This window comes from Amblyomma americanum, chromosome 6, assembly GCF_052857255.1.
Source record: "Amblyomma americanum isolate KBUSLIRL-KWMA chromosome 6, ASM5285725v1, whole genome shotgun sequence".
Lineage (NCBI taxonomy): Eukaryota > Metazoa > Arthropoda > Arachnida > Ixodida > Ixodidae > Amblyomma > Amblyomma americanum.
In genome coordinates, this window is record NC_135502.1 from 188,424,413 (window position 1) to 188,438,508 (window position 14,096).

The 14,096-nt window shown below is 50.4% G+C and overlaps 1 protein-coding gene across 1 annotated transcript; it reads left to right on the forward strand.

Moving 5' to 3' along the window:
- Nucleotides 1-1,061: 1,061 nt before the first annotated feature.
- Nucleotides 1,062-11,740, forward strand: LOC144095072 (uncharacterized). Its single transcript, XM_077628873.1, has 3 exons — nt 1,062-1,087; nt 10,278-10,441; nt 11,425-11,740. The coding sequence occupies exons 2-3, from the start codon at nt 10,278-10,280 to the stop codon at nt 11,690-11,692; spliced, it is 432 nt and encodes a 143-aa protein (XP_077484999.1). The 5' UTR covers nt 1,062-1,087; the 3' UTR covers nt 11,693-11,740.
- The last annotated feature ends 2,356 nt before the right edge of the window (nt 11,741-14,096 follow it).

Below are 14,096 nucleotides of genomic sequence, written 5' to 3' on the forward strand. Positions count from 1 at the left end.
CCTCGCAGACGGAGGCGTAGCAGCGAAGCAAAGGAGATATGGACCGGCGTCGAGGCCAAGGCGAGCGACGAGGTGGGTGTGGTGGGCGAGCCGCAGAAGAGGCGCTGTGCAAGGGAGGCTCAGTGTAGTATCGGTAGGGGGGCACAACAGCGTCGGAACGAGGTGCACGCTGCGTCAGGGGCGGTCGTCATGGCCTGGAAGCCCACAAGCATAGCAAATGGGGAGATCATCGGCTATGCGCCACAGGTTGGTAGGGTGTCGGCGATACCAGGGGAACGACGAAGACTGCGGAGGCACGGGCGGTGGCGGAGCAAAAAGAGGAGGGCTGGTGGGACACGCGACTGAGTCACGGCTTTAGCATAGGTGAGTGGCGCAGTAGCAGCAGGAAGCTGATGGTCGGTGGCGAGTTTCAGCGATGTGGTACTGAATGACTTGGCGGATAGTTGGCATGAGAGGCGGCATAAGGTTGGGAGGAGAACAGAAGCGGTCCCGAACGTGAGGCATAAAGCCCCAACTCGATGAACACTTCCGAGGCGTACACGCGAAGCGCCTACGCGCCTAGCGGCGCGCCGCGACGGACGTCGAAAGCGGTGCGAATCTGCATGGCAAGTTGCTGGCGCGCGCTTGTGCTCGCGTATCGCTCGCGCTGCCGTATCGTTGCTAGACTGCATAGGCTAAAATCGGCCGAAACTTTTCGACTGCCACTTGAAGCGTTTAGCTTTTTAAAGCGGCAGGAGAAGTAAATCTATTTATAAACTGAATTGTAGTTTGCACAATAGGTTTTTATGCAAACGCGCACACATCGCCTCGCAGTTTTCTTCGGTGTTTAGCGTAATCTGCAGCACCATCGACATAGCATCGGTTGGATCCCAGTTCAGCTCTTCGGTATTGCGCTCCCCTCCAAGCATCATTATTTGCAATAATGCCAGCGATGTGTGCACGAAGACGAGTTTTACTGCTTGTGATAAGAACAGCACTTCAGCTCAATGTGAGGAGGAGGCAGGAGCGTCGCCAGCGGAGGAGGCACCGCTGGTGGGTTCGGCCCGTGTTCTTGGCGCGCAGGCAAGAAGGCCGATATCACCCTACGGTAAGTATCTTCGTTTCCTCTGTAAGTGTAAAAGGTCGGTGTAGAGTATTGAAAAGACATATATCGCAACAGTTCGGCGGCTTAGTGGTTAAAACATCCGACCCCTATGCCGTAGGCGCGCAGTTCGGTCGCCAGTGCCGCCGGGTACCCACTATGATACACTGGGTACAGAGATCCTTTCCCTCTGGTCTGGTGGTAGGCTTCTCTGCATTAATCTGCTTGGAAAATGTGCCTTTGACTGCACCTTGTTCAAAGAAGAATGCTTTGTCCCGTGGGGCTATATCATCAATGGTTTGATTGCGTCTACACTATGCAGTCACTTATAGGTCCCGTAACGACAGCGGACGTGATCTAGCTAACAGGTTAAAGTCACGCAACAGCAAATATTGCTACATTTTGTGGTACTGTGCAGTGGTACGTGCGGATGGAATTCCAGCAGCAGGTACATTGTCGGCTGTGCACTGTGAGAAAGAAAAGTTCGCCGCTTTTGTAGCTGTGTCCAAAATGAACAGCAACTGCCACTCTGTGACAACGAACCCAAACTGAAACAAACATAACTGCTTGGATTTGAGGTGTAATGGTTAAGAAAAAAAGCCAGCTACCAATACGCCATCATACATGTTTTAATGTTCTGTAGTGGTGTCCACACATACCGTTAACATAAGAAGTGACATTCAACAGCGGGAGTGGTTGGGAGGGGTTAGTGCCAAAAAGGAATGGAGGCTTTGGTACAGGTGGAACTGCAGTGTCGGTAGTTTCTGTTTGATGGGACTAAAATAGCAGTCATGTTCCATCTGAACTGAATGCTAGGCACTTAGTGCATATATATATATTGTAACGGGGGGTTTGTTACGAGGTACTGGGGCGACGGGAACGGCAACGGCAGCAGTCTGGGATCAGATCGGCAAAAGACACACAAGCGTAGCGCTGGCAAAAACTCTCAAGAACACTGTCACCTCGTCTTCGTCTTTTCAAATCATCCGACGCATCATCTTCTTTAGCCTTACAATCACCCCGGGGACAAGAGGAGCCATCCTGGCGACTTAGGATGATGGCAAGACGGCGGGGTCGTAGTAGGGCTTGAGGGGCTGGACATGAACGGTCTCCCGTCCTCGGCGGCGGAGATCAGGAGACGGCGTGAGGGGTTCCACGATATAATTAACCGGAGAGGTGCGCTCCAGCACACGGTAGGGACCATGGTACTTCGCAAGAAATTTTGAGGAGAGACCGGGAGTTCCTGAAGGGATCCAGAGCCACACAAGTGCACCAGAAGTGTAGTTCGGTGGGGTTTGGTCTTGGTCGAGGCGGGAGCGCTGGCGATGCTGGGTGTCAGTGGTGAGTGACCGGGCAATTTGGCGGCAGGCTTCGGCGTGTTGCGCGGCGTCGGAAACAGGCCGATATTCGGATTCATCAGGGCGGTAAGGGAGGATAGTGTCGATAGTAGCAGAGGGTTGGCGGCCGTAAAGTAGGAAGAAAGGAGAGAATCCGGTGGTAGACTGCGTAGCGGTATTGTACGCATAAGTAACGTACGGAAGGACGAGATCCCAATTCGTGTGGTCAGAAGCGACGTACTTGGAGAGCATGTCTCCGAGTGTGCGGTTAAATCGCTCAGTGAGGCCATTGGTCTGCGGATGATAGGCGGTGGTAGTTCGGGGAATCGTGTTGCACTCTTTGAGAAGCGCCTTCACCACCTCAGATAAGAACACGCGGCCTCGGTCACTGAGCAGTTCACGAGGTGCACCGTGGCGAAGGATGAATCGGTGCAAAATGAAGGAGGCGACGTCCGTCGCTGTGGCAGCCGGAAGGGCAGCAGTTTCGGCATATCGTGTAAGGTGATCCACCGCTACTATAGCCCAAGGGTTGCCGTCTGCAGTGTATGGAAGCGGACCGTATAAATCAATGCCAACGCGGTCGAACGGGCGTGGAGGGCATGGTAACGGCTGCAGCTCAGCAGCAGAACGATGGGGAGGTGTCTTGCGACGTTGGCAGGGAATGCATGCGCGCACGTACTTCATGATAAAGGTGTACATTCCGCGCCAGTAGTAGCGCAGCCGTATGCGGGTGTAGGTCTTGAAAACGCCCGCGTGACCGCTGTGGGGGGCAGCATGGAAGTATGCGCATATCTCCGAGCGTAAGTGACGTGGAATAACGAGCAGCCACTTGCGACCTTCGGAGTTGTAGTTACGGCGATAAAGTAGGGTGTCACGGATCGCAAAATGGGCAGCTTGGCGGCGGAGCGCACGTGACGGTGAAGCAGCCGTCGGGTTGGCGAGAAAGTCGAGAAGGGAAGCGATCCAGGGATCCATGCGTTGCGCTGAAGGCATGTCGCTGAGGCGAAGCAAGGGCAGAGAAGCGTCGGAGGTGGAAAGGCTGGCGATCACGGCTGGAAGGGGGCAGCGTGACAGTGCATCGGCGTCTTGATGCTTGCGGCCGGTGCGATACACGACGCGGATATCATATTCTTGCAAGCGAAGGGCCCACCTAGCGAGGCGGCCGGAGGGGTCTTTCAGGTTGCAAAGCCAACAGAGCGCATGGTGGTCGGTCACAACGTCAAAAGGGCGCCCATAAATGTACGGTCGAAACTTCGCGAGGGCCCATACAATCGCCAAACACTCTTTTTCAGTTACGGAGTAGTTGCGTTCTGCTGGTGTGAGTGTGCGGCTAGCATAAGCAACGACGTATTCGTCAAAGCCAGGTTTTCGTTGGGCGAGGACAGCGCCGAGGCCAACACCGCTGGCGTCCGTGTGAACTTCGGTAGGAGCGGCCGAGTCGAAATGGCGCAGAACGGGCGGCGCCGTGAGGAGACGGCGCAAGGTGGTGTATGCGTCGTCGCACGCTGGAGACCACAGTGATAAATCCGCACTTCCAGACAGCAGTTGAGTCAAAGGCGCAGCAATGGACGCAAAGTTGCGAATAAACCGGCAGAAATATGACCACAAACCCAGGAAGCTGCGCAGGTCTTTGATGGAGGTAGGTTTGGGAAAGTCAACCACAGCACGAAGTTTCGCTGGATCGGGACTGACGCCCTGCTTAGAGACAACATGACCTAAGATGGTTAATTGACGAGCGGCAAAACGGCATTTTTTTAAGTTCAGCTGCAGGCCGGCGTCAGAGAGGCAGGTCAAGACGTGCTTCAAACGGGAGAGGTGGGTGTCAAAGTCCGGGGAAAAGACCACAATGTCGTCGAGGTAGCAAAGGCATGTCTTCCACTTAAGTCCGCGCAAAATGGTGTCCATCATCCTCTCAAAAGTGGCGGGGGCGTTACAAAGCCCGAAGGGCATCACCGTAAATTCATACAAGCCATCCGGTGTCACAAAGGCGGTTTTGGGGCGATCGGCTTCTTTCATAGGAACTTGCCAGTACCCGGAACGCAAATCAAGAGATGAAAAGAGTTCGGCCCCTTGCAAAGAGTCCAGAGCGTCGTCTATGCGCGGGAGGGGATAGACATCTTTGCGCGTAATCTTATTAAGGCGGCGGTAATCTACACAGAAGCGTATGGAGCCATCCTTCTTTTTGACGAGCACCACAGGCGACGCCCATGGGCTGCTTGAGGGCTGAATGACGCCGCTCTGGAGCATCTTGTCGACTTGGTCTTCAATAACTTGGCGCTCGGCGACAGACACACGATAGGGACGTTGTCGCAGCGGTGCGTGGTCACCTGTGTCGATGGCATGGGTGACAGTGGAAGTTTGGCCCAAGGAACTTTGATGTGAGTCAAATGATGAGTGAAACTGATTAAGTAAAGTGAGAAGCTGTGCCCTTTGCGGCGCTGGAAGGTTGTCGTCGATGGAGCGAAGGAATGCTTCGGTTGAGGAGGGATCGGGCGCAGCAGTAGGTGGGCTGAGTGCGGCTATGGAGAGGTGCGGCGCGTCGTCCGTCTCTTCGCGGATGAGCAGAGACGCGAATGGTTGTACCGTGCAGAGACATTCACCTAGGCGCAAGGCGTTGGGGAACGAGAATGGGTTAGACACGAACAGTACGGAGAGGCCAGCGGATATAGTCAGTACAGCGTGTGGCAGAGGCAGACACTTGCGGTGCAGAAAGATAGGGGACGGAGTGAAGAGGACAGTGTCGTCGCGAAGAGGGCCGCAAGAGAGGGGTACGAGGACTGAAGAGCAGGGAGGCAGGTCAATGTCTTCGGCAACTAGGGCCTTAACACAGGCACCAGGAGGGGCAGTGTCCAAGACAGCTTCGGGCAGGTGAGAGAACTCGACTTCAGCTCGAGCACAATCGATGATAGCAGCATGGCGCGATAGGAAATCCCAGCCCAGGATAACAGCATGAGAACAGCAGGGCAGTACGACGAATTCGACGGCATAAATGGTCCCCTGGATTACAACGCGAGCGGTACACGCTGCTGACGGCTGGATGTTCTGAGCGCTGGCGGTGCGCAGTGAGAGTCCAGCAATTGGCGTCCTTACTTTTCTTAAAGAACTACACAGCTTTGCGTCCATGACGGAAACGGCAGCACCAGTGTCGACAAGCGCCATGACAGAAACGCCGTCGACGGAAATTTCAATGAGGTTAGCGGCTGACGGATGAGGCCTTTCGAAGTTCGTTGTGGACGCAGTTCTCGCCTCAGGAACTGCGGCGCCTAGTTTTCCTCCTGGTTAGCGGTGGGGCGACGTCGCATAGGCGAAATAGACCGGCGTCGTGGAGAAGAGGGCCGGCGGCTGGAGAAGGTAGAACGGTCCGGCGAGGAAGTACGACTTTGCGGCGGCGCAGCTGGTACAGAGTACTGACTCGGTGGGGGCCAGTACCCAGGAGCTTGGGGAGGAATTTCCGCGTCCGGGAGACGACGGCGGCAATGCCGAGCTACATGACCTGGGAGACCACAAAAGAAGCAAATCGGCCGATAGTCCGTTGTGCGCCAGGAATCGCTGACCCTTGGAGTAGGTCGTCGGTAAGCCACTGGCCCTCGCAAATGCGCCGGAGGCGCACTATAGATTGGCGGCTGCGGTCTTGCTACGACATCGGCATATGTCACTGGAGCCGCGACAGGAGGCGGTCTCGCGACGGCTTCGGCATATGTGAGCGGAGCCGCCACAGGTTGTGGTCTGGCGACAACGTCAGCGTATGTCAGCGGAACCGTGACAGGTGGTGACGGATGAGCCGGTGGAAGAGCCTCAGCAACTTGCTCTTGAATTGTATGTCGGAGCGCTGGAGTCAGATATGATGGTCGGTCGTGAGCGCTCGGCAGAAAGGAAAGTTGACGTGCCACTTCTTCCCGCACGAAGTCTTTAATCTGCTGTAGCAGCGAGGGGTCAGGAGCAGGCGTGAGCCCAGCGAGCGACTCAACCTGCTGCGGCCGCTGGCGTGTCAGAATCCGCTGCTTGCGCAACTGCTCAAAGCTTTGACACAGCGTGACGACTTCAGCAACGGTACGCAAGTCGCGCGCTAGAAGCATCTGAAAAGCGTCGTCATCGATGCCTTTCAAGATGTGTTGGATCTTGTCGGCTTCCGACATACGAGCGTTGACCCGCTTGCACAAGTCGACGACATCTTCAATGTAGCTAGTGAAGCTTTCACTAGCCTGCTGAGATCGTTCACGCAATCGCTGTTCGGCTCGGAGTTGCCTGACAGCCGGTCGACCAAATACGTCTGCAAATTTAGTCTTAAAAATGGACCAGGTTTGAATATCTGCTTCATGGTTGCGATACCAGAGGTTAGCCACACCGGCGAGATAAAAGATGACGTTGTTTAGCTTCGTCACATCATCCCATTTGTTGTATACGCTCACGCGCTCGTACGATGTGAGCCAATCTTCCACATCGTTCTCGTCAGTCCCGCTGAAAATGGTCGGGTCCCGTTGACGAAGAGAGCCGGCACAGATGACAGCCTGGCCCACTTGTACGGCCTGGAGTTGGACGTCCTCAGGCATCGTGCGCGCCGGGAGAGCACGACTACGGAGCTCCAGGGCCGATGTTTTTACCCAGCACCTCCACCAAATGTAACGGGGGGTTTGTTACGAGGTACTGGGGCGACGGGAACGGCAACGGCAGCAGTCTGGGATCAGATCGGCAAAAGACACACAAGCGTAGCGCTGGCAAAAACTCTCGAGAACACTGTCACCTCGTCTTCGTCTTTTCAAATCATCCGACGCATCATCTTCTTTAGCCTTACAATATATATATATATATATATATATATATATATATATATATATATATATATATATATATATATATATATATTCTTCTTGGTGTTGGACGTCGTAGCGGTTCTTGGAACGCTCTTGCGAAGATAAAATTCGAACGCGGGCAAGCTGGCGAGCTTCTTCAGCTCTGCAGAGTGTGGTCGCAAGAGAAGGCTCATCGTGGATGAAAAATGGTAGCATGGTGTCAAGGCCGCAGCGAGGCGAGCGAGCATAGAGCAGGTAAAAGGGGCTGTAGCCAGTTGTCTCATGTTGCGCGGTGTTGTACGCATGAGTGATGAACGGGAGTACGCCATCCCAGTCCTTATGATCTGCAGCGACGTACATGGCAAGCATGGTGGTGAGCGTACGATTAGTGCGTTCTACCACACCGTTCGTTTGGGGATGATATGGCGTGGAGTGGCGAAAACTGCAGCTGCTGAGGCGGAGAAGTTCTTCAACAACGTCCGCTGTAAATTGACGTCCACGGTCGCTAATGAGAACTGCAGGAGGGCCGTGCCGAAGAATGACGAATCGAAGTAAGAAGTTAGATACTTCAGACGCAGTAGCAACTGGTATCGCGGCTGTCTCACAATAACGGGTTAAGTGGTCTACGCACACAAGAATCCATCGATTTCCTTTAGAGGATCGTGGGAAAGGTCCAAGGAGGTCAATGCCAACTTGCTCAAACGGGGCTGTTGGAGGTGTGATTGGCCGCAATTTGCCCGGTGGACTTGAAGTCGGCAGCTTAAAGCGCTGGCATTGCACACAGCTGGCTACATAGTGCTGGATGGTTGAACGCATGTTAGGCCAGTAAAATCGTTGTTGTGTGCGGTGGAGTGTGCGTGTCACTCCCAAGTGCCCAGACGTGGCGTCGTCGTGCATCATTTCAAGAACTGTGATGCGTAGGCTTTCGGGTACGACAAGAAGCATGCGTGCTCCTCCAGAAGCGAAATTCTTCTTATAAAGCAAACCGTCGCGAATGCAAAAAGTATTCTTTACAGAATCTTGAGCGGCATCAAACAAAGAGGTTAATGTTTGGTCCTTGCGTTGCTCAGTTCGAAAAACTTGAAGATCGGGGAAGGCTTGTGAAAGTGACGACAAGTATTCATCAAAGTTGTCTGCGTCGTCCTCAGTCGTTAGAAGCGGCAAACGGGAAAGACAATCGGCATCTGAGTGTTTACGGCCGCTTTTATGCACAACAGTGAAATTAAATTCTTGTAGGCGCAAAGCCCATCGAGCAAGCCGGCCACAGGGGTCACGAAGACTCACTAACCAGCAAAGCGAGTGGTGGTCGGTCACGACGGTGAAAGCATTACCGTACAGATAGGAGCGGAAGCGCTGTACAGCGAAAACAACGGCGAGACATTCTTGCTCAGTAACCGTGTAATTTCTTTCGCTCTTACTCAACGAACGGCTGGCATATGCTACCACGTGCTGATCGTGACCATGGCGTTGTATAAGTACAGCGCCGATACCGATACCACTTGCATCAGTGTGCACTTCAATTGGTGCAGATGGGCAGAAGTGGCGTAGGATGGGGCCCGAGGTCAAAAGAAATTTCAGATGCCGGAAAGCTGCGTCACATTCGCTGGTCCAATTGAACGGTGCATCTTTATGCAGCAAACACGTGAATGGGTAAGCGATGTCCGCAAACCTAGCTATAAAGCGTCGAAAGTACGAGCAGAGCCCTAAAAAACTCTGCAGCTCTTTCACTGATTGAGGCACCGTAAAACTTTTGACAGCTTCAATTTTCTTTGGATCTGGTCGAACACCTTCTTTATCAACTAAATGACCAAGAACAATTGTTTCACGGTTCCCAAAATGACATTTCTTGGAATTGAGGATAAGGCCAGCTCGTTCCATGCAATCAAGCACAATATCCAGACGGCGGTTGTGCTCACTAAACGTTTTGCCAAAAATTACAACGTCGTCCAGATAACATAAACAAATTTGCCACTTGAGGCCACGCAGGATTGTATCCATGAACCGCTCGAATGTTGCAGGTGCATTACATAATCCGAAAGGCATAACGTTGAACTCGTAAAGTCCGTCTGGTGTAATGAATGCCGTTTTTTCCCTATCTGCAGCGTGCACGGGGATTTGCCAGTAGCCGGATCTCAAATCAATAGAAGAAAAGTATGAAGCGGAGTGCAGACAATCAATTGCGTCATCTATACGTGGAAGCGGGTAGACGTCCTTCATCTTCTGCTTCTTCCGTCGAGGTTCTGTGGAAGCACGTTACAATATATACACCCCCTGTCTTTCCCTCCTCCTCTTTATCTATCTATCTGAAAGCATTGAGTTCCACTTGGAGGCCAACTATCATCCACCGTTGGAGATGTGAAGCAACTCGGATGAGGTACGCTCCAAAGTTCTTCGTTGCCAACAGAGATACATAAAAAAGGCAAAGGAGTTTCACGTCAGCGTATTCGAACATTGGCAACTGACGAATAAGCGCGGTCTTTGAAAGTTGGGGCTCCTCTCGGTGGTCTCTGGGGCACATCGCTATTGCAAAACAGTGTCAGGAGAACCAAGGGGCATGAAAAATTGGCTGCTTCTGCACTGCTCGTGCAGAAGTGTAGTGCCTGCATCGCAGAGATGCAACTTTGAAATAATAAAGCTAATGAGGCAGAAGGGCAGCACTGACATTGACAAGATGCAGCTTTGAAAAAACTTCAATAACTCAGCTGGCATAAATAGTATGCACACGCTGTCAGGTCGTCAGGCCACAACTTTCACTTGTGCAATCAATGTCCCTTGAATGCTTCTTGTAGTGAAGAATTCAAGAAGTAAGCTTCTCTCCAATTAGAAGAAACCTAGCATTTCAAGGCCCTTTGGACTTTAATAGCATCGTGATATCTCCACTGTGCGGCTGAAATGAAAATCTTTGACCCTGAAGACTTTTCACAGACACTGTACACAACAAGTCTGCTTCATTCAGTCACAAAAACCACCCACAATAGTTGTGCTGTAATAGCGCATCACAGTGTATTGCAGTCATGCTGTCTGGTTTTTACTTGTTCGCATAACAAACCATATATTTTCCCTCTACAGATGCGTCGCATGCGTGAAGGTGACCATGAATTTTTCCGAAAGTTTTTCCGGATGACTCCAGTGCTGTTTGACGAAGTGCTGGGATTTGTTTTGCCAGACCTCACATGGCAGCATGTTGTGAGAGAGCCCCTGGAGCCAGGCGAGCGACTGGCAATAGCATTGAGGTTTGTAAAGCTTGAGTTCTACATTCTGAAAGAAGCATTTCGACACATAGTTGTGTGATAGTTTGGCGAAATGCACATGCTACCCTTTAAGCCTTGTAATGGTCCTCTCAAAAAATAAAAAATGAAAGGGCGAGAGAGACCGGAGCAGCTGTTGCTTACAGAGCTGAAACCAATTAAGGCAAACGAAACAGTGCTAAATGCTCAAAAACATATTCTGAAAAATGCGAAGAAAAAAAAAGAAGTCAGATAAAAGCAATAAGTCACTGCTGGAGAAACCAGAACAAAAAAAAAATGGTTAAGACGTGGCCAAAAGAGTAGGGAACCCCTAGCAATGAAGGTGCACAGCACAGGAAGGCCGGGTTGTAGCACCGGAGGACTTAAAAAGAAAAGAAAGCATGCAAATGCAGCCAAGGACAGTCCGAATTTGATGAAAGTGAATAAAGCTAGTGAAAGCGATTTTGTGAGGCTTGCGCAACAGATTGACGCCTCATTACGCATAATGTGCTTAGGCAATCAAAAGCACGGCCTCTGTTCTTTCTTTGGGGTAAAGGAATTGTCTATACCCATGAATCCCATAGCCTGTGTCAGGCACATAATCAAGCATATGTTCCTGACCAAAATCTCTCGCGCATCGCAATTTCACACTGTGGCATAAATGTTACTATTTTAGTGTCACATTTTAAGCATATTCTAGAGTCAAAAGAAAGATGCCAAACAGTGCAACTTCATTCAAAAGTAAATTCATTAAAAACTTAAAGCAGCTTGACGCGCAGGTCAATCTGCTGATTCTTGTTCACGCGCTTCATCATTTTGGCCATTGAAAGACAAAATTGGTCGCACTCGTCATGTCCGTCACAGGTCTGCAGTGCATCTGCGAGTTTTCCGACGTGTTCAACCAGAGCATCATCAGCACATTCTCTTCTCCTCTTTCGCTTGTTCTGTCTAGGCGCTGATGACTGCCGCACTGATGCCTCTTGTTCCAGCAAGCCAACAGGTGCCTGGAGGGATGACACCGACTGGCTCGACGCAGGTGACTCGTGGCGTGACGGCAGCGACTCGTGGCGTGATGGCAGTGGCTCGTCAGTCACCACCTCGTGCACGAGTGACGCCTGCGATGCGCAGTCCAGGCGCCACTCCTCCAACTCAATGATGGTCTCTGATGGCTCTGGGGCACTGTTGTGCTGGTACGCCGGCGTACTGCTTGCCCCTGGCACGACATTTGGACCTGGCTCCCTTAATTGCTGCCTGTAGTTTCCTGACGTCCTGTATATGAGAGTGTACATGTATATGCACCATAAAGTTGCGTGTTTCAAGTCACTTTTTGCAAGAATGTTTCGATATACGTTTAACGAGTGTTTTTTACATTCATTCATCATTTTCAAGTCATGCAATGATATTTGCAGAACGGACTGACCCTATTCTGGCTCATGACACCTGTACATACTGTGGCATCCTCATATGCTGTTCCCTCGTGTGTCTTGCATACCATTTTTTGAGCATACTGTCTTGTATATCCTAGCTTTTTTGCATTTTTATCTTGTAAAGTCCTGTATCATCATCATCATCAGCCCTACTACACCCACTGCAGGGTAAAGGCCTCTCCCATGTCTCTCCAATTAACCCTATCCTTTGCCAGCTGCATCCACCCTTTGCCTGCAAACTTCTTAATCTCATCCGCCCATCTAACCTTCTGCCGCCCCCTGCTACGCTTACTTTCTCTTGGAACCCACTCCGTTACCCTTAAAGACCAGCGGTTATCTTGCCTTCGCATTACATTCCCTGCCCAAGCCCATTTCTTTCTCTTGATTTCGACTAGGATGTCATTAACCCGTGTTTGTTCCCTCACCCACTCTGCCCGCTTCCGATCTCTTAACGTTACACCTATCATTTTTCTTTCCATGGCTCGCTGCGTTGTCCTTAACTTAAGCTGAACTCTTTTCGTTAGCCTCCACGTTTCTGCCCCGTAGGTGAGTACCGGTAAGATTATGCTGTTGTACACTTTCCTCTTGAGGGAAATTGGTAAACTGCCACTCATGATCTGCGAGAATTTGCCATATGCGCTCCACCCCATTCTTATCCTTCTAGTTATCTCCCTCTCATGATCCGGATCAGCTGTCACTACCTGCCCTAAGTAGACGTATTCCGGCACAATTTCTAGGCTCTCGCTGCCAATTGTGAACTGTTGTTCCCTTGCTAGGCTGTTGAACATTACCTTGGTTTTCTGCATGTTAACTTTTAGACCCATCGATCTGCTCTGCCTGTCTAACTCGTTGATCATGATTTGCAGTTCACCTCCTGAGTGACTCAGCAAGGCAATGTCATCAGCAAATCTCAGATTATTTAGGTATTCTCCATTTATTCTTATTCCCAACTCTTCCCAATTCAGGCCTCGAAATACCTCCTGCAAACATGCGGTAAACAGCATTGGCGAGATCGTGTCTCCTTGCCTGACGCCCTTCCTTATTGGAATTTTATTGCTGACTTTATGGAGGACTATAGTAGCTGTGCAGTTGCTATATATATCTTCCAGTATTTTGACATAAGGCTCCTCTACCCCCTGATTACGCAATGCCTGTATGACTGCTGAGGTTTCCACTGAGTCGAATGCTTTCTCGTAATCAATGAAAGCTATATATAGAGGTTGGTTATATTCTGCGCATTTCTCTATCACCTGATTGATAGTGTGCCTACTTATGTGCCCAAATTTTTTGTTTCGTGCACTGCACCGCTTCATCCTTTGGCTGCTTTTGCTATGAATTACTACTACTGACCTCTTCATGAAGACTACCATAATAGTAGTATAAAGGTGACAGTGTTTGTGCTACCCTCTGAGGTTCTGGTGAGCAGTTAATGCAACAAAAGTGCTGCCATTTTTCAACTGCTTGGTTGCAGGAAGACGTTCCTGTCAACTGGAAGTTATATGAAACAAAATCTGATACATGTGAGCTACATATGCATAGTGGTGACCCAAAGAACTATGTGTGTGGAGTTGGTGCACATTGTATGGAAAATAAAATATGCAGGTTCATTGATTGCACTTAGTAGTTGTCTTACACATTAAGCATATTATGCAGCTCCTTGGCTTGTCTATACAGTATCTGTATAGCTGCAGGAAATCTGCACTTTAACGTGGCACTCCTGTCTGATTGATTAAGCAGTGAGTGTTTGAGTGAATAATGATGAACCACTGGTAACATTGCCTATGATCCTTAGCTTAGAACTGTGAGGGTTCAGGCTAGTGGGTAATTCACGTGCCTTTCCATAGCGCGAAACAAGGAAGTAAAGAGCACTTGTGCCTTGGTCTCTTGTTTGGTGCCACGGAATCTCGCGTAGATCTTAGCTGTGACAGTGCACATGATAAAAAAACACATTTTATCTGCAATGCACAAAGCACATTGCAAACAGTGGTGTTCCTTTTGTACACATAACGCGTCGAACTTTCCTACATGAATATGCATAAACATGGAACCTTCATGAGGCCTTTTGGGTGCACACGGTATGTTGAGCATTTGTGTTGGAGTCGCATAATAGATGTGTTAAATGCTTCCAGTCAGTGCAAAGCGGTGTCATTTTCTTTCAATGTGCAATATATTTTGTATGTTACAGTGCCATTTGCTGTGTTTCTTGGTCTTAACCTTTATGCTAGTTCTTCATT